The 20872-nt window shown below is 43.6% G+C and overlaps 2 protein-coding genes across 5 annotated transcripts in view; one reads left to right on the forward strand and one right to left on the reverse strand.

Moving 5' to 3' along the window:
• The window catches only part of LOC137425411 (AP-1 complex subunit sigma-2), a 53908-nt gene extending 39143 nt beyond the window's left edge, over positions 1 to 14765 (forward strand). For 2 of the 4 annotated variants that reach the window (XM_068113829.2, XM_068113830.2), the window contains exon 5: positions 9091 to 14765. In XM_068113829.2, coding sequence (XP_067969930.1) covers positions 9091 to 9138 — 48 coding nt within the window. In that variant the 3' untranslated portion in view covers positions 9139 to 14765. Of the gene's footprint in view, positions 1 to 5554; positions 8067 to 9090 lie in introns of those variants that run through there. The other 2 variants (XM_068113831.2, XM_078776626.1) reach the window with 1 other exon arrangement.
• TNFSF10 (TNF superfamily member 10) overlaps positions 1 to 20872 on the reverse strand; it is a 407659-nt gene that overhangs the window by 333969 nt on the left and 52818 nt on the right. The gene's annotated exons all lie outside the window — the stretch shown is intronic.

A 20872-nucleotide genomic window follows, 5' to 3' on the forward strand; every position in this document is an offset into this window, starting at 1 on the left:
CTAAACGCTAACCCCCCGGTCTGGGTCGATGCTTGAGCCGCATTCTCACACCACGCGACCCTTTCTATACTCGCACACCGAAGCGCTCCGGTGCTCCCATACACTCCATACATCCTATTACCGCACGCTCTCGTGCACACCACCCAGGCGCACTCGTACTACTCGTGCACTCCGTTACACACTTTTCCTTCACACACTCCCTTACCGCACACTTCTCTGTTACATACTCCGTAACACACCTAGCCATCGCACACCCTCACGTACACTCTCCCGTTACATCCTCTGTAACACCCACGGGTGTGCACTCCTGCACACACCCCATCACGTGCTCTGGTGTGCACTCCTGCACATGCTCCTCGGCCATTGCACACTCTGTGTTGCACTCTGCACACATACACTCTGTTGTGCATTCATTCTCACTCTCGGTTTCACACTCTCGCTCCGGCGCCGTTCGCACACGCGCGCCATTTACTTTCACACAGCGCACCACGGACCTTCCACGAGCGCCCGGGTGACGTCGCGATCCCAAGCGTGCGAAAAATCTTTCCGTGCCAAACACTTTCGCGCCATACATTTTCCTACTCACCTCGGCGCTTCTTCCTCTTCGCTGCAACCGCACCTGCAAACTTTCATTGGGGTTAGGCAGCACGACATCACAATGCGAACACGGACTTTGCACGTATTCCATCTTTTTCTCCCATTTAAGTCCTATCTCTGCCGTCTCTTCAACCCCAATTTCAATTATAATTTCTTTTTCTTTTTCTTGCCCAACGACCGCCGGCGCACATAAAATTTTATTTTCCAACTCTGCGGCCGTCGGCTTTTCCACACCGAGTCGCGATTTCTACCCCGATCCACTTAACTGCGCTTTGCTCCACCTCGCTTTTCACGTGCTCCTCACGTCGCGCTACCCCGTCGCGTACCGGTGCGACCTCGCCCGACCTGCGATCTACGTCTTTCCCCATTTTTTAAATTTGGCCACTTATTTTGTTTTCCAGCCGCTCACTCCGAGCATCCCTCCTATGCTCCGACTCTATCATGATGGCCCACATTTGTGCCATGAAGGTGTCCATATACGATTGCATATCTACCACCCCCACTTGCGCAGCGGGCGCGGCCCTCGCCGCCATGTGCGAGGCGCCGCCATTTTCTTTGCCTGCCACCCCTACTGCTGCACCCTCATCAATTGCATCCTCCATTTCTCCCACTTCTTCCCGGGGGTCCTGGGTTGATTCTAAATCCTCTACCTCCTCATCTTCTACCCCCACCGGCATCCGACCGTCTTGGTATATCCATGGCACGATTTAATTAGGATTTTAAACTAAATTTCGGCCGCTCGTAATTTTGAGTGCGTTAGGTGCACTTCGGGTCCAATCCCACTCCTGACACCAAATGTTGCGGCCAATATGCACAATTGGTGTCTAAAATTTGGACCCAGGTGCTTTAATGATGTTATATGTACACTCTCAAAACCTCAACAATATAATTTGCCCCTCATAAACAATACATATGATGGTACCATCATTCCCCAATACTTTCCAATCAATAAACTCACGATACGCCAAACGTGAGTGGAATGTAACAATCCCAAAGTCCATGTACTAATCTCCACGCTGGGTGAAGGTCGAAGTTGTGCAGAAGGGCAATAACAATAGGCAGGTATCGGCACGGCTGCGGACGAGGAGTTACGATGTGAGAGGTCGGGCAGATGGGAGCAGATATGGAAACCAACAGCGATCCACACGATGACGTCGATATGGGAATCCCAACGACAAAACATGATGCACCTGGCGAAAAAATGGTGGATAGGCCTTTAATGGAGGCGCTTGCTTTCCCGCCAACAATAGTTCACACTTGGTATCAAACCTGAGACACAGGTTTAATTGCAATCACAATATGGGACGATGTCGCGGGCAATCCCTTCACTGGAAGCCTCAATTCATTTGCGACCAATATCGAGGAAGTCCGCTCACAGCCTCGATGCGACTCACGGCTGTCTCTTTCCCCTGCCGATTCCGCCTCTTCTCTACTCTTCCGGTTTCTTTGCCTCGTTTTCCTTTTTCTCCACAAACATTTATTTTTACCTTTTACTAAAGTTATCTCCATTTCACACAGAAATCTTAACAACAATATTACCTGAAACTAAAAATCCGACAAGTATATAATACCAACAAATCCGTAACAAAGGTCTTTTCAGTCTTGGGGTATTTTTGGTCTTTGGGGTCTTTAAGGGTATTTGGGGTACTTTGGGTCTTCAGTGTATTTTGGGTCTTTGGGTCTTTTTGACCTTTTGGGCCTTTAATGGTCTTCAGGGTCTTTTTGTCTTTTGGTTTTTCAAGGATCTTTGGGATAGTTTTGGTATTTTGGGTCTTCGGGGTCTTTTTGTTCTCTTGGGTCTTCGGGGTATTTTGGATATTTTGGGTCTTTTGATTCTCTTGTGTCTTTGGGGTAATCGGGGTCTTTTGGGTCTTTGGGGTTTTTTGAGGTTTTTTGTCTTTAATGGTCTTTTGGGTCTTCAGGGTCTTTTGGGTCTTCAAGGGTATTTGGAGTATTTTGGGTCTTCAAGGGTCTTTGGAGTATTTTGGGTATTCGAGGTATTTTGGGTCCTCTGGGTCTTTGGGGTCTTTAAAGGTTTTTTGGGTATTTTGGGTTTTCTGGGTCGTTAAGGGTCTTTGGAATATTTTCGTCCTTTGGGGTCTTTGGGGTCTTTGGGGTCTTTTAGGTCTTTTAGGTCTTTGGGGTCTTTTGGTTTTTTGGGGTCCATTGGGTCTTCGGGGTCTTTTCAATCTTTTTAGTCTTTGGGGTCCTTTAGTTCTTCTGGGTCCTTTGGGTCCTCCGGGTCTTTTGGGGTATTTAGGGTCACTGGGGTATTTACGGTCTTCGTGGTCTTTTGGGTCTTCAAGGGTCTTTGGAGTATTTTGGGTATTCAGGGTCTTTTGGATCCTCTGTTTTTGGGGTCTTTAAGGGTCTTTAGGGTCTTTTGTTTTTTTTTGGATCTTCATGGTCTTTTGGGGTATTTAGGGTCACTGGGGTATTTATGGTTTTCAGGGCCTATTGGGTCTTTTGGGTCCTCAGGGTCTTCTTGATCTTGTAGGTCCTCGGGGTGTAGGGGGGGGGGAGGTCTTTTGGGTCATCTGGGTACTTGAGGTTAAGTATTTCAGGTTACATATGTGGGTGGAGTCAGGTCAGCTGTCCAACCAATGGGTGAAGTGCAGACATACATACAAGCACTTGCTCCATTATATACAATATATAGATATAGATATAGATGGCTGCCCCTCACACATCGATGGTAGGGCATACTGTATATATTTTGCGTGTATTTCCTCGAGGTGTTGTGATGTTTTTGTTGCATGGGTCAAGTTTATAGGTTGCAGTGTTGAGCTGAATTGCATTTTTAAATAATCTGCTACTTTTTCAGTTAAGATGTTAAGATGTTAAGATGACTTAAGGTCTTAAGTTAAGATAACTAGGCAGAGTTTTGACGCCACATATGGGATGGGCCAGGAGGTGCTAGCAGATTACACCTCGGCCCAAATTAAACTCGCAACCTCTGGAATAGCAATCTAGTGTCCCCGCTGATAGGCCAATCGAATGCCTAGGTCACACATAGGCGGATATTTTGGCGACTACTGGCGACTGCCGGCGATCAAGATTTTTCGGCGACTACTGGCGATTTTGGGTGGTCAGATATGGTCAGGCGGCAGTATGGCGACTGCAGGCGGCCACATTGCGACTGCATTGCGACGACGCCCCGAGTGGGATGGCGACTGTTGAAGATCGACGACGACTGCATTGCGGATGCACGGCGGCAGCGTGGCGACAGTCTGGCGGCTAGATTACGACCGATGGCGGATCGCGGCGACTGCATTGGGGCCGGGTGGCGGTTTACTCCGACGTCCGCAAGACTGCAATAAGACCGCCGGCGATTGGAGACGATTCACACAACTTTTTAAATCTTTATTTCTCTATTTTACATTTCACTTTATTCATTTCAATGATGTGTGACATGAAGCATAAAGATGTTTGATGTACAATAAGAAAGTTAATACAGATGTATCATTGTAATGTAATAATCAAACTTTTCTGCAGGGAGAGAGAATGGAAATAAAGTCCAACAAATTATTTCCACTGGTCCCAAGTCCCATAAATAAAGTTTCCAAAGGACCAAAGTCCCAAAAATAAAGTTCCCAAAAGTCCCAAGTCCAAACAATAAAGCCATATCCTTGTCGGCACCACAGGACCTCACTCCACGGAGACCCTCACACCATCCTGTCTTGCCATGGAATCGTGGTATGTCGTAATGCAGTCGCCAGGCAGTCGTATCTCTGTCGCCAATGGCCGTAACTCGGCCGCCACTAGTACTACTGCTGTCGTCGTCAGTCTCCCATAGCCGCAGGGGAGACGTGGCAGTTCTTCTGTAGTCGATACGCAGCCGCAACAGTGTCGGCCCGTAGTCGGGAAGATGCCGCAGGAAGGCCGTATGGCATTTGCATCTCTGCCGTGCTGGCTGGTGGGGCGATGCTGGGGCGATTGCGGAAGACTATGAGCGACTGGGTTGCGGCCGCTTTACGGTCTTATTACGGATACCGACGACAGCATGGCGGTTCCATCGCAACAGCATGGCGGATTTTTTTCGATTGTGACTGAGCGCACCGTTTTTAAACATTTTAAAAATTATTTTGCCCCTTTGCGGCTCTTGCCGACTGCAGGCGACCTGGGGAGGATAACCACGACTACAGGTGACCGTCCATTACGGTTTCATTACGATTGTCGGCGGGTGCTGGCGATTTTTTCAGTCGCCAGTAGTCGCCGACAAATCCACCTATGTGTGACCTAGGCTTAACAATGGCAAGTTAACGATGTGCTTTGCACAATGAATTAAAATTGGTCGAACAAGGAACACTAAAAACCACATCTCTGTCAGAGGCTGATGAAACAAAACCGAAGCCTGGTGTTGACTTAACGGTTAAGTTGGCTGGCTTAAGATCTTAGGGTCTTGAGTTTCAGCTCCTGTTGTGCTGATGAAACAACCTCAGCCTGTCATCCTTCAGAGGTTGGCAAAATGAGTACCTGCTTCCGGGTAATGCACAGCCGGTACTGCATCAGTAGCACAGCCATGTTTCCTGGAATGATGTAACCACAGGCTGCTTACGAAACAAAACCGCTTGGGTCTTTTCTTGTTGGGGTGTGTCTGATGTGTGTCATGCACGTGTTCTTGAGATATAGATTGCTTGACCTTTTTGTCTTTAAATGTACATTTTCTCTGTCAATCTTTATTGGGATTGGGTACTGCAATAGAAAGCTGGGTATTTGTAGGCAAAAACACTGAGGTCAGCTTGTCAGGCTTTGGCTCCTCTTGGGAAGTTTGCCCAGCTGTCCATGTTATTAGATGAGAGCCTTGCTTGCCCAGTTAACCCATGGCCCTGGGTTAAAAGGCGAGAGTTGTGATTAGGTCATGTAGTGCAAATCAAAGTAATGGCTCCGTACAAAGTCACTAACCCCACGCGTTTTCTGCATTTTTTTTTTTTCCTCCTTTCTGCACATGTCCCAGCCTCAGCATGTGTACTATAGTACGGCTGCTTTCTAACCCACGTACATCGAGTGATGGGGGAACAAATCGCAAGATTCTGACAACGTGGCACCGGCCCAGATCACTGCCAACAGCGACGGCGTTCATGCCACGTTGTGCTGTGTGTGCATGCGTGTTCTCACTCCCCTTATTTAATGGCTTGATTCTTGCTTTGTCAAATGCTGGCTTACACACATGCATTGCCTCATCACCTTGTTAATGTCATGCCTTGAGATAGCCAGTAACCTTCTTAAGATAATGAAGCCATTTGGTTTGGACAGGAACATTGCTTGCCAGGAACCAAAGTTCTGTTGTATGTTGAAGTTTTCTGTGTTTTTTTTTTTTTTAACTTTTAAACTAGCATGATAATACATTCAATTGGGAACTGAATTGTGGTTTGGAAGAAGCATATCGTGGAGGGACCTGGTGTACAAGCAAGTTTTTACTTCAATCTGATTATGAATCGCTTTGTAAAGAGTGCGACTTATTAAATGTTTGTTTGTTTTGCACATTGCACTGAAGAGCACAATGACAATCGAGCTTTAAATTGCTATAAAATAATTCCTATAGTGAAGGCATCAAATTCAATGAGCAGGAGCAGCCACCTTGAGTCATTTCAACTTTGTTTGAGTTTGGTGCTGTGGCTTTGGGAGCTGGTGCCTTTCCTAGTATGCCATCTGATGGTAACTTCAGCCATTCCAAACATGGCTCTTAAAGTCTGACCAATAATAGGATGGAACACTTTGCTTTGTACAAGCTAGTGTCTGTCTGTGTCGATGGACGAGTTGCACAGTAGATTCTAACAGTATAGTAACTGCCGTGGGAAGCAAAATGCAGCTGATGTTTTGAGCCCTTCTTTGGAAACGAGGAGGTCCCACACTAACAATCTCATCCACACTTTGCTTCACGCAGCAGTTAATGTGCTCTCATTGGCTTTCAGTTGATGAAATCGAGGAAGAAGTTGTTTCTTGGGTTTGTTGATCTGGAGAAAGCATTCGATAGGGTTCCACGCGAAGTAGTGGCATGGGCATTGACTAAGTTAGGAGTGGAGGAATGGTTGATCAGAGTAGTGATGGCAATTTACGAGAGAGCACACACAGCTGTAAGGACGAAGGATGGGAACAGTGGTGAGTTTGAGGTGAAGGTGGGAGTGCATCAGGGGTCGGTACGAAGTCAACTACTATTTGTAGCTGTGATGGAGGTGCTGGCTCGGAATGTAAAGGAGGGTTTACCGTGGGAGTTGTATGCAGATGATCTGGTGTTGATTGCAGAGAGTGGATGGACTGAAGGAGAAGATGAACAAGTGGAAGGAATGTATGGAGACAAAGGGTCTGAAGGTGAATATCGGACAGACGAAGGTGATGACAAGTGGCAAAGCATGTGGTGAGGTGGAAAGAACTGGGAAGTGGCCGTGTGCTGTGTGCAGGAAGGGTGTCGGAGTGAACGCCATTCAATGTACAATGTGCGCTGAGTGGGTTCATCAAAAATGTAGTGGTCTGAGAGGGTCATTAACCAGTGTGGCAGCGACATTCAAGTGTAAGGTGTGCACAGAGGGAGCTGCAGATGGAGGAAATGTTGAGTTGGATCTTGGAGACGGCGTGAAACTGGAAGGTGTGAAAACATTTTGCTACCTAGGAGACATGCTGACTGGAGAAGGTGGATCAGACTCGGCAATGGTTGCTAGAGAGATGTGCATGGATGAAGTTTCGGGAACTGAGTGGCATGCTGACGATGAGGGGAGTGTCGTTGAAGCTGAAGGGAAAGGTGTATGCTGCATGTGTGAGAAGTGTTATGATTTATGGGAGCGAGACATGGGTAATGAACGTAGAGCAGGAAGACAAATTATGAATTGCGAAAGATGGTGGGAATAGAGCCTGTGATGGATCCTGTGAAGAGAAACAGGTGAGATGGTTTGGTCATGTGTTGAGGAAGGATGAAAGTGACTTGTTGAGAAGAGTGTTGGAAATGAATGTAGAAGGAAGTAAAGGACGGGGAAGACAGAGGAAGACTTGGTGGTGGAAGAAGAAATGCGGGCAAGGGGGATAACAAGGGGAGATGTAGAAAATATGGCAAAATGGAGAAGATTGTTATGGGGCCTGCAAGGTTAACCCCTGCTCTGGCATGGAAAATGGCCTTAAAATGCCTGTTGTGTGTTGTTGTTGTTAGTCAACACTTGGGAAAGGATTTTGTTAAACTGAAGTATATTTACATATGTCTATGTAATTATATATTTTTTCTTATACAAGTTTTTTCATTCAATGAAGTTAATAAAATATTGCTCCAAGATATTTGCTCTGTTTCTCACAGTTTGCGATTATGCTATACCAGTAGCCTTAAATGTGACATTTGAATTTATTGCACTCCGTTCTGTTTCTGAAAACAGAAAATGCATTCGTCGCTAAAATGTGTTTCCTCTTCATTTTGTGCTCTCGTGTGACCCAGGACGGAAAAGTAAGTTTTGTATCGAATAATAAAACTTATTTTGCATAATGTATCAACAACCTCTTTATTACCCTCGCCAGAGGAGAGGGTATTGCATTTGAGTCTGTTTGTCTGTTTGTCCACACAGAATAAATATGATTTTCTCTGCAACCGTTGGTGCAACTCCACCTGTATAATTTTTTAATGATAATTATGACATCATAGGTCACGTGGTTTGGCCGCCATCTTGGAAAAACCGAAAAACTTTGCACCTCTATATCTCCAAAAGCGCTGAATAGAATAAATTGAGCATGGCTCATTGTAAAGAACTCTCCATCGGGAATAAAACATGTTAATGATGTCATAGGTGCCTCCATTATGATGTCGTAATTTGACAAGTACAAAACTTCATCCGATCACATTCAATTTCTTGAGCATCATGTGAAAATAAATTGGTGTAGAAAGAAAATAATGATATCGGTCACGTGGTTCGGGCGCCATCTTGGAAAAACAGAAAAACTTTGCACCTCTATATCTCCGAAAGCGCTGAATAGAAAAAAATTAGACATTACTCATTGTAAAGAACTCTCCATGTGGAATAACATCTGTGAATGATGATGTCATAGGTGCCTCCATTATGACGTCATAATTTGACAAGTACAAAATGTCATCCGATCAAGATGAAATTTCTTGAGCATAATCTAGGAATAAATTAGTGGAGGGGAAAAAAATAAATGCTGACGTCATCGATCACGTGGTTCGGCCGCCATATTTGTTTTAACACAAAAGTCTTAAAAACCACTGAAAATACATCCTGGTGAGGGTTTGCAATCTCTGCTCTTTTTCTTGTTTTGTCATGTTTCTTGGTTCATACCGATGTAAGGACTGTTGCGATTAGACTGGGAACATACTCAAAGAATGAAGGTTAGAGTAGGGAAGATAGACCGAGAGGATTGAAAGATTAAAATGAATGAACGACGTTTTCTTAGTAAGCTCGGAATGTTGAGAATAATGACCAATAAGAGAGACTTGTCTGGAGTTTGAATGTCCCTTTGTTGGTTGCATACTATAATTTAACGCATGTCCTCTCTCTGCAGGAAGCTGAAGTCTCTCGGAATGTTCTGGAGGAGTTAGGACTGGCTTGATCGAACCATAATCGCTGTGGCCGTTTCTGCCGAATTTCATTGAAAGTGGCCTTTTGAGAAAAACCGATTCGTTTGTTGAACTTATTATTATTATTATTATTATTATTATTATTTTGTACATTTCCCTGGGTCTCCCTGTAAGAGATTACACGTAACAGAGAGCGAGGTTTCAAACCCTGATACAGTATGGATAACATTCCGATTCTATTATGGAATCTCCTCCAGTCGACTGCTCTATCCAGGAGGTGGCAGCAAGCGACAATACACAAACGACTAAAAGAATAGCATATGTAAGAGTGCACATATGAACACCTCTTGTTCTTTGCACATCATTTTTTCTGAATCGTAGCATATTTAATCTCTCGGCATGTAACAGGTGAAGGCTTTTTGGCTTTCTGCAGCAAAGGAAGAATTGCAGTGAAAGTGGCTTTTTATAAAGATCATGAAAGTAATTATCACAAAACTTTGATGACTGCATCGTTGTAGTGAATTTTGGTAAAAAGCTTAGAAGGACTAACCACAAGTTTTCAGTGTACATATTGCTGGCCCAGGGTGTTGATGATATGATGCAAGTTGTAAATTATAGTTAATGCTTCATGGAAAGTGCCCTTTTAACCTTCCCACTACCAATATTTGCTCTCGTGTCGAGTGCTTAGTCTGATAGTCTGGATTGTGTAGAAGTTTGTGGTTGTGCTGTTTGTTTTTAAGATACTTAATCAGTTGTTAAGCTATTAGGATGGTGATTTCAGTATACTAGCAACGGTACCCGCCCTATGGGCGGGGCTTCAATTGGGAAGCCCAAATGAAAAAGCAAAATATCAGAAATTTAAGGCTTTTTTATTTTAAACGATTTATATAAACATCCGTTGAATCATATCACACGCAAATCATCGAAATCTAAACAGTATATGGTGCCCATTTTGAAAAAAGATTGAATTCTGCAAAACGGAAGCGGCCACTACACGTCTTTCTCAGTCACACGTTTATGTGTGAAGAGTGCGCCCCGAATCTGTAACACAGAAGCGGCCGCTACACCTCTTTCTCAGTCGCTTTGCACACGCTGCCGTGTTACTTCGGGGCCGCACGTTTATATAGGAAGAGTTCATCAGGAGTCGATCTACTCTCTCCTGGTACGTAGAATAAACTATTTGTAGAATTTCAACAAAAGCCACATCACTGTTCGTATTGGTAAATATTATTCCATCATGTTTGGAAAAACTGGAAAATTGGGAAAATTGGAAAAACAATATAGCCTATTTTACTCCAGAGGGTCCCAGAAGTAACCCACCTAAAATATCGTTGCGATCGGTTCAGCCGTTTTTGTGGTACCTTCGAATGGACAGACGGACATTTGACATTTGGTGAATTATAGTAAGATTGCGTCCAAACTCAGAATAGTGCGGTATAAAATAATTGAAGTAAGTGATCTTTTTTTCTTTGCTTTTTTATCTTGGGACATGAAAGGAAGGGAATATGGCTGGGAGTGGAATATCAAACTTTAGGTGTAATCTGTTAAATAACTTGCTTGGTAGTTCTTAAAATTATTTAAGGGAGGGTCTTGTTCTTATTAGAGATACTCTTTCAGTAAAAATAAAAAGACAGCACTCCAGGAGTCTTTGTCTTAGGTGGTGTTCCTCATGATACAAATACACGTTGACCTGACCACAACGGCTGTAGTTGTCAAAAGTAAACACTGTCAAGTTGTTCCTCACACTCTAGGTGATTTCACGGCTGGAGGATCAACTGCAAGAGAATCATAAATCAAAATCTCGCTTGCAGTGCGTCCGCCAGCACGTTGTGCTGCAGCAGGAAAGTTTCCCACTTATTTGCCTTGTCAAATGTGTTGATTTGGGCTTCCTGAAGCGGTTGTGCTCCTTGTAGTAGTACTACCGACTTCTGTTACTCGTATATTGACCTAAGCCTTTACATCTTATTGGTACTCATGTATACAAGGTTGCTTTGTGTGGAGAAGTTCCAGATCCTTCAGGTGAAAAACGTAAGATTTATTACTTGCAAAATCGAAGATTTTTCAACTATATTGTTCGGTTGCGTTTGTGGTTCTGTCTGTCTGTCACCGGCCTACAGGTCACAATTCTAAACCGATCGTCACGACACTTCACCAAGCTGTATAGGTCGTCCCAATTGAGAAGCCTGTTGTTTTGGGGGTCAAAAGGTCAAAAGGTCAACATGGGCCATAGGTCACCAACTTTGCCCAATTTCTAAAATCCTCAATTTTCATCCGATTGACTTGAAATTTGAAGAGGACTTGCATATCTGGTCACTGAATTTAACCACCAAGTATATTTGAGGTCAACATAGGCCAAAAGGTCAACATAGGTCAAATTTCTAAAATCCTCAATTTTCATCCGATTGACTTGAAATTTGAAGAGGACTTGCATATCTGGTCACTGAATTCAACCACAAATTATATTTTAGATAAACATAGGCCAAAAGGTCAACATAGGCCGAATTCCTAAAATCACCAATTTGCATTTGATTGACTTCAAATTCTAAGAGGATTTACATATATGGTCACTGAATTCAACCACCAACTATTTTTGAGGTCAACATAGGCCAAAAGGTCAACATAGGCCAAGTTTTTAAAATCCTCAATTTTCATCTGATTGACTTGAAAATTGAACAGCATTTGCACATTGAGTCACTAAATAGGGAAACTATTTTTGAGGTCAAAAGGTCAAAGTTCAACTCAAGTTCAACCTTCCAAAATCATTTTTCATCTGAAAAATCGTCACTTTTCTTCCCGTTGACCCGAGCTTCGATCAAGATTGTCAATTTTAATCATGATGAAATGGACAATTTGCTGTATCAATGGAATTTTTTCTTCTTGGGGGTGGGGGGTGGATTTTGCAAGTATCGTGCTCCGCATGACGTCTTCTTGTTGTTTTGTTTATTTTTATTCATCCAACTGATATGCACATTCTGTTTTGACTCTTATTTGAAAATTATTTATTTGACTCAAAACTAGTGCAAATGACCTAAAAAGGACCGTGTGGGTTTTTTTAAAGATGTATAAACTTACAACATGTGCACAAAGTGAAAAATTAATGGTTGTTGTGATCGAATTCGCAGTTCTCCATTTTTGAAATGCCTTTTATTTATTCTATTTGACATTGAGGTCTCAATGAGGTTCTACTGAAGTTATTGAAGCAAGGATTGCACCTTCATATTTGATCATTGCAGATAATTATCAACCAAATCGAGTTGTCTTTCTGCTGCATTTACTTAAAAGGGACTCGATATTCCAAAAAGCTTTGAAAGGAAACTTTCAGCCATTGCAGAAAACGCTGACGAGTACCGTCATTGTGATTTTGTTGTCTGAAGATGTTCTTGAAACAATTTTTCAAGTAAATGATGGTCAAAAACATGTGACCAACAGGTACAGTTTTATATTGCATTGCATTTTTAAAATTTATTGTTCTACAGTATGCATTTCTTTGAAGCTGGACCATTTGCATTGCTATTGAGCTATTGTCTGTAATCAATTAGAATTGCGTTATTCCATTGTTTAATATCGAGTTGAAGTGATGTTACTTATTGTGTGCATATGTCATACATGTTGGCGTCATCCTCATAATGTTTACCAATTTATTGGTTATACTTGCATGTTATCAAAGCTTGATAACAAAGTAATTATACAGCTGTGCAATTTGATTAACTTGCAAGACCAAACCTTAGCCAACAGTCTGGATGGGTCTTCTTACTCGTTGGCAAAGGACTTGTTACATCCTTGGATATTGTGAAAATTTATCACTGCCGGCGTCTTCAGGTTATATGCTTCCTTCATGAATATTTATTTGAAGCCAAGGCAAAGTATTGTTACATGTATAATGTTAAAGTTAAAAAAAAAAGATTTTTTTTTTGAAGGAGTGTTTTTCTGGATTTGTGTTCGTCGCTTGCACCACAGGCTGCGGATTGTATGATAAAGAACACATTTATCAGATGCAAGAACTTTGTCGATGGAAAATTCAGTTTTTTTTTTTGGTTTGTTTTGTATACAAGATCGAGGCTCAATGTAAGAGCTAACATTAATCACAAAATAAAACGGACACATAAAACATATAATAAAGTGAGCGGGAGACAAGATGGGGAGAGAGGGAAGCAAACAAGTACAACAGCAGAGAACAGGGACATCGGGAGATCTGTGGAGGTAGAGGGCTTGGAGGGAGGAGGCATGGGAAGGGGGGTGGGGGTGGGGGATTGGGAGAGGTATAAAACACATGGCCACTGCTAGGACTTCCAGGAAAGAAGTTGGTATTTCAAAAAAGTGGATCTCGGGTGAATTAACGGGGGTAGAAACAAAAGATCAAGGTTTTGGAGGGGGGAAGATAAGAGATGGTGGTGAACAGCTGTTTTAAAGACCTGGCGGGAGGAGTTGGATTGAAGAGAGTGAGGGAATTTGTTCCAGAGGTGGGAGAAAAGAGGAATGAAAGAGTGAAGGTGAGCAGAGCATCTTGATTTTGGCATTTTCACCAGAAGAGGGTTGCTCGCAGATCTTCTGTGACCTGTAGGAATATTTGGGGGCAGAGCACCACCCAGAGAGAGCTGGGGGAACTAGGCCGGATAGGAGTTGGTAGAAGACAGAAAGACCACCAACCTGCCTGCGGTGAGTGAGTGAAGGGCCCTCACAATCGGCTTCATCGTGGGAGATTCCAATGATTCTGAAAGCTTTGGTTTCAACAGCGTGAAGCCGAACTGGGTGTGAGGCAGGAGCACCAGCCCAGAGGGGAGACCAATATTCCATTGAGCTGCAGATGAAAGCCTTGTATGTGGTGAGGAGCTCAGGTGTGTCAAGGAAGGACTTCGCACGACGGAGGATGCCCAGTCGGCGACTGGTTTTGGAGGCCAGCTTCGAAATGTGGTTTTCCCAGGAAAGATCATGGCAGATAGTGAGACCCAACAGCTTGAGTGACAGAACTTCTTGGTGAAAATTGTAGAGAAAGTAGATGAGAGGGTTGTCCAGTCGGTCTTTTCAGAGAGACATAGTAAGCGTGTCAGTTATTTGCCTTGTCATTCCTGCTTGGAGACGTGGTGCGTTTGTCCTGAATGGTTTGGTTTTATTTGACAATTGGCAGATGCTCCATGCTTTATTTTATTTTATTTTTGAGTTTTCTCTAAGGTATTTTGGAGTTTTCGGCATATATTTCTGACGTGAAAATCTTTTTGTGGAATCATTGATTCCCCCCACCCCCAATCCAATTCATAAATGTTGACCTCTTTCCCTTAAACAGCCTTACACCTATTTCCTCCTCGCTCTTTCCCTTATAACTCACTAATACCATCATTTTTTCCTTTCCGATTTAGCCCCAACACATCCCAGTCCTTATGTAATATATGGATGGAACATATAATGATCGTAATAAAAGGATGAATGAACAAATAAAAAGCGCTGTCAAATGTCACAAACAATATTCGTGATGTGACAAACACCAAGATAAAATCATATAATTATAACCTTCTGACCATATACAGAACTACATCGAAAATGTTGGTTAGGTGTGTAGTGTGTACCCTAATCGCAGCTTTGACTCATTGTGGTGAGTGAGAAATGTTCAGTGAGCTCTGTCACCCAATCATAAAAATCGAATAAACCCATGTCTGCAATTGCATGTCTGTTCCATATTGTTGGCGATGCATATTGTCGCGTGACTCCCCCTTGGGTAATACCGGGAAAATCACGGATAGCCAAAGCCAACTTTAACTCCAAAGGTGTTCAGTTCAAATAGTGGATTTTATATCTACACACGGGAGGAAGAAAGAAGAAGAAGAAGCTGGAAGATTTTACCTGATGCGATCTTGCCGGGCAGTCTTCAAAGCCTGCAGGAAATAAACTCACGAAAACGGATTTAGAATATACAGGGAAAATAATATAAGGATTTATTTACAACGGAATTCCGGGATAAAGGAAACACGATAAACTAAACTCCAAAATTGGGATCCCTCACACCAGACTTAAACACAGACACAGGGATAAAACTAGAATGCCACTCAGTAGAGCGCATACTCCCCACCGTGGGTCAAGTTGGAATAATACGTTTTGTTTAACATCCCCTCTCCCCAAAACAATAAATGAAAAAGAAAGTAGGCCCTAACTGTCAGAGAATTTATTTTGATATATCTCGGAATTAGAGGAGAAAAACATCATTTAAGAATAAGAATAAAAGCTTTAATGCAGTAAAACAGAAAAATAAATTCCCAAAATAATTCCCCCAAAATTTCCTGGATCCGGAATAATATCCTGAGCTTCACCAAAAACTAATCTTTTTTTTTTTTTTTTTTTTTGGTATACAAGATCGAGGCTCGTGTAAGAGCTAACATTAATGACAAAAAACAACAACGCACACACACACACACACACACACACCTCCCTGGCGGGAGTAATAACGTGGAAAGGAATGGTGGATGTTTAATTGTGGCACTCAACTCAATTTGCGCCTTGGCAGCGATCGTCCAGCCCCGAGCGCGCACTCCGGACGTGGCTCCGGTGTTGGCAGGAACCACCCGTTCGTTGGCGCGAACCTCTTGCTCCGCGCTGCTAGGCCCGCGTACACTGCAGCGGCAAACCTCGCGTCCCCACGCGATCTCTCACGAGGTCCCACACGTGAGCGCAGGGGAGGAAATTCGTCAGCACTCCACCGTCTCTCCACCATCCGTCGTCGTCCAACAGCACGAGTCCCAGGTCCAGAATGCAAGGGGCAACATCCAGCGCAGGGAGAGGGTCCAGAACAAGAGGAAAATGTTGGTCTCAGCTCTTTTTATCAATCCCTCGTGACGTCATCTGTCTCTCTCTTCAAATGCCCGCAGGCCACAACTACTGTTTTCGCTCTCCACCTATCACACGCAGTCCACCCTTTGACGTCATCGATGGTATCTGGCCAACCGGCACGCTGCTTACTGCTCTTCCTTCTTTCCCCAATCGGCTGGTAGCTTCTTGCCTCATGGCGACCATTCACGGCTCCCTCCCTCTCCCGGCCCTTGGCTGGTTGACTCCCGCCCAATAGCGAGTCCTTCTTGGTCCGCCCTGGCCAATCACGAGTCTCCGGGGCGTTCTTCGGCCTGCTTGAGCGAGGTGTGTTGCTATACAAGTTGGTGCTGTTGCTGGCCGCGGGTCCATCGGCAATGTCCAGAACTGAATTCCGGTGAGTTTTATTGTAGGGGGGATTTATTCATTAGTGTACTAATGGGCCTCCCTAGTGTCTATGGGTGTAGTGCCATAAGGGACAATGGATAAATCACAAGGTCTCACGAACAGGGGAATTAGCATAATCCCTACGATAATTAGCACAAGGCCATCCTCGCATGACCACACATATACGAGCTTAATCCGACATCCGGGCTGAACAGGTACCTGACTTATGTACATCGAAATGGTTTTCTACCCCCGATCATCGGAGCATCTACCTATACAGATCTACCTGAATCTATATATTACTACCCCAAAATTCATAACAATATATTCCTGGCAAATTTTCTTTCATAATAGAGATTCTCTCGTAATTCATAGTCTGGGTACAAAAGTATCACACTACCTTTTTAGCCTCGTATAGTCTGAGTTTGATTCTTGACTCAACTTTATTGTATGTAGTGTTGCATTTGTGTTTTGCATGCAGGACGTTACAACAATGATTGTGTCATCCATCAGATGCGTGCTGAGCTTGAGACCCGTCTGTTAGCATTAGTTGGTGGACGTTAAAATATCCCATGGTGTCTTTCAACAAAGAGTAGGCGAGTTGTCCCCGTTACCCTGAACAAATTTCAAATTCTGGGCCTTGAACCTGTGGGTAGTCTGGTCTTCTCAGGTGTTCTTTCGCACCAGGTTACATTGCTTGCCATCGCAGTGTGGTGGGTGTTGTGTGGTGCGCACAGCAAGCAGGTCCTATACTACAAGCAAATTCACATGTCTCATATGGATGGCCATCTTTGGCTTGAAGGGCAACTATTAATGTTCTGCTGGAATAATGTCGCATTACTTGATAAACCTGCAACTTTGGTTGTATGCTCCATGTGGAGAGGTAAATGTGCTTTGTGGCTAATTAATTATTAATCGATGATGCAAAATTCAGCAGAGTATGCAAGTCAAAATAAAATGCATCAAGTTGTCCAAGTTGCATTTTGAAATGAGTAAAGGACTTGCCTCAAACTGAAAACCATTAATACGTCTACATTCCTACAAGGTAAAGTAATCGAGGAACTGAGAAATGCTATTTGATCCATCATGCTTGTGCCATATCTTCATCACAGCAACTGAAGACATGTTCTGAGATGCAAAACAATAAGGGCTGACGCAATGAGGAATTGAAGACCAGCTAGATAACGCACTGACAAGAATGCTCCGAACAGTGCTGCTGCCCTCATGTTTTTTTGTGTGAAATTAATTTTTGGTGATTTGGATAGCTTACGGATGGTTGATTAATGTGAGTAAGGATTACAAGTGGATGGAGTGGTTGGTTTTGCCTTATCATTTGAAAGGCTTTGATTATGATCAGAGATGAGTTATTTACTCGTCATGGAAGCTTTCAATTGATATTGGTATGGGGCTGACCGGATAACCTGTAGGTAAACACACACTCCTCTGAACTGTCTCGCCTGGATTTGAATCTCGAACGAGCTGTCTATTATATAATGTGAACTGTGGTGTCTGTCCTTGCATTCGTCTGTCTCCTGTTTATGACGGCGGCTTCCTGCGCTGTGTTTGAAAAGCTGTGCATGCCGGCAAGGCTCAACATTCAACCAGAAGAAGAGCTGTTCGGGTTAGATACATTGATCAAATGAGATACATTTTAAACGTATAAATACAACGGAATTGGTTCGTTTGACAGTGCGTCAAATTACGACCTGAATATTATCACAGTTAAACAAAGGTTGCAATTCAAGGTGATCATATAATTAAAGAAAAACCTCCATTTAGCATTGTGGCCAAAAAATAACGTTTCATAATAAACTTCAGAGGTCCAAAATAAACCTAAATTTAAGACTGTGGCCTCCCTGTAATTTGTTGAGTTTCAGCGTCCGATCTGAGTTGTGGAGATTGGCGTTTCAAACCCAGCCAAGTCATTAGTTATATCATGGACTTTAGAAAGTCTACACCCCCTTTCCATTTTTTCACCTTTTGTTGCCTAATAGCCTGGAATTAAAATGCATCAAATGAGACTTTTCCCACCTTTATTTACACATCGTAACCCACAACTTTAAAGTGAAAAACAAATTCTACAAATTTCAGAAAATTAATTTAAAATGCAAAACTAGAATATCTTGGTTGGATATGTGTCCACCCCCCTCCTCCACCCCCACCCCACCCCCCTTATAATGGCGATTGTAAATTAGCTCAGGTGTAACCAATCGCCTTCAAAATCATACAACAAGTTAATTGGCCTCAACCTGTGTTAAATTGTTGTGATTCTGATTATTTCAGAATAAAATCAGCTCTTCCTGTAGGTTTCCTCTAGTGGGTAGTGCATTTTCGCAGCAAACACTCAATCATAAGCTCCAAGGTGCTTTCAAAATGACTGGGATAAAGTTGTGCAAAGGCACAGATCAGGAGATGGGTATAAAAATATTTCAAAGGCTTTGAATATCCCTTGGAGCACAATCAAGACAATCATTAAGAAGTGGAAGGCGTATGGTATCACCAAGACCCTGCCTAGATCAGGCCGTCCCTCCAAACGATATGACCAAGCAAGGAGGAGACTGATCAGAGAGGCCAACAAGAGGCCAATGGCAACTTTGAAAGAGCTACAGGCCTTTATGGCAAAGACTTGTCACTGTGTGCATGTGACAACACTCCCAAGCACTCCATGAGTGTGGCTTGTATGGTAGGGTGGCAAGAAGGAAACCATTACTCACCTTGAGTCCTGTTTGAGGTATGCAAAAAACCACTCCAGAGATTCTGAAGATGTGGCAAAAACTGTTGTGGTGTGACGGAACCAAGATGTAACTTTTTGGCCTAAATGCAAAACGCTACGTTTGGCACAAACCCAACACAACCAAACTAAAAGAACAACATCCCTACTGTGAAGCATGGTGGTGGTAGCATCATGTTATGGGGATGTTTCTCATCAGCAGGGACTGGACACTTGTCAGGATAGAAGGGGAAATGGATGGAGCAAAATACAGAAAAATCCAAGAAAAATTTTCAAATCTCAGCTTTCTTGCAACTTCCCTCTGCAAGAAAGCTGAAATTGGGACGGAAGTTCACCTTTCAGCATGACAATGACCCGAAGCACACAGCCAAAATTACACTCGATTGGCGAAAGGAACAAAAAGATAAATGTCCTTGAGTGGCCCAGTCAGAGCCTTGACCTAAATCCTATCGAAAATCTGTGGCTGGACTTGAAGATTACTGGCTATCAACACCCCACTCAACTTGACAGCTTGAACAGTTTTGTCCAGAAGAATGGGCAAATATTGCCCAATCAAGGTGTGCAAAGTTGGTAGAGACTTATACCAACAGACTCACAGCTGTAATTATTGTCAAAGATGCTTCCACCAAGTATTAACTCAGGGGGGTGGACACTTATCCAAACAAGATATTCTAGGTTTTTTATATTTTTAATACATTTTCTGAATTTTGTAGAATTTGTTTTTCACTTGGAAGTTGTGTGTTAAGATGTGTAAATAAGGGTGGAAAAGTCTGATTGAATGCATTTTAATTCCAGGCTATAAGGCAACAAAAGGTGAAATTTTTGAAAGGGGGTTTGAACTTTCTATAGGCACTGCATATGGTTTGTGTCACTTCCTTAACGCTCAACATTTAAAAAGTATGGAGCACAAAGATATATAGAGAGAGAGAGAGAGAGAGAGAGGAAGAAGAAGAAGAAGAAGGAGGAGGAGGAGGAGGAGGAGGAGGAGGGTGTGGGTGTGTAGAGAGGGGTGAGAAGTTTCCTTGTGTATCCATCCTGTCCACCCCATTCCTCTCCACACCCATAGTTTGTCCAAGTCTGCCTCTATTTTGTCCTTCAACTCCACTGTTGGGGTCCCCTCTCTCTACTGTTCCTTTTGTCCTGTTGCATCCTGATCTGTTCAATGTTCGAGCTCTTCCACTAGCCTTGACTCTGTACACAAAAAACTCATTTGTTGGCAAGCATTGGACACGCTTGATGGGCCGAATGGTCACTTTCTGTTTTGAAGTTTATTGGAAGGGTTATCTGCTGGTCTATTATACTGTTTTTTGGAATAAAGGCAACCCCCATTTTAGTTAGTTGCACCACAACATGTAGCCTCGCTTAGTCAGTTATTTCTTATTAAATGTGAAGTATAGTCTCCTTCCCAGTGTTAGTATGCGTTGATGCAGGTAAAGTAAGGGTAGGCCTCTTGGAGCCTGGAATGCCATGTGGTGGGCCTAGGACAAGTCGAGGAGGCCCGAGGGAGGTGCCGGAGGCCATGGCTGGTAAGCGGAAAACAGCCAATGGGAGCTAAAGGGGAGTGGCCAGCAACGGCGGCCAATGAGAACTAAGGGGAGTAACTGATGAGGGGCTATCACGACACGTGACCCCCGGCGGCCAGTGGAGGCCCGTGGAACATTCTAGTGGGGCTCCGGGGGATATAAGACCTGGCCCGGACCCACAAACTCGCTCTGCTGCCCCCGTTCTCCCTGGCTCTGGTCTCTCTTTTGCCCTCGCTCTCTTGGGATTCAGGCTCTCGCAGGACGACCTCTCTCGTTGGCCCTGTACTCCGACGATATCCCTGCCTGGACTCCTTGCACGTGCGCTTTTGCCTC

Source organism: Myxine glutinosa, chromosome 4 (genome assembly GCF_964187855.1).
Source record: "Myxine glutinosa chromosome 4, kmMyxGlut1.1, whole genome shotgun sequence".
Taxonomy (NCBI): Eukaryota; Metazoa; Chordata; class Myxini; order Myxiniformes; family Myxinidae; genus Myxine; species Myxine glutinosa.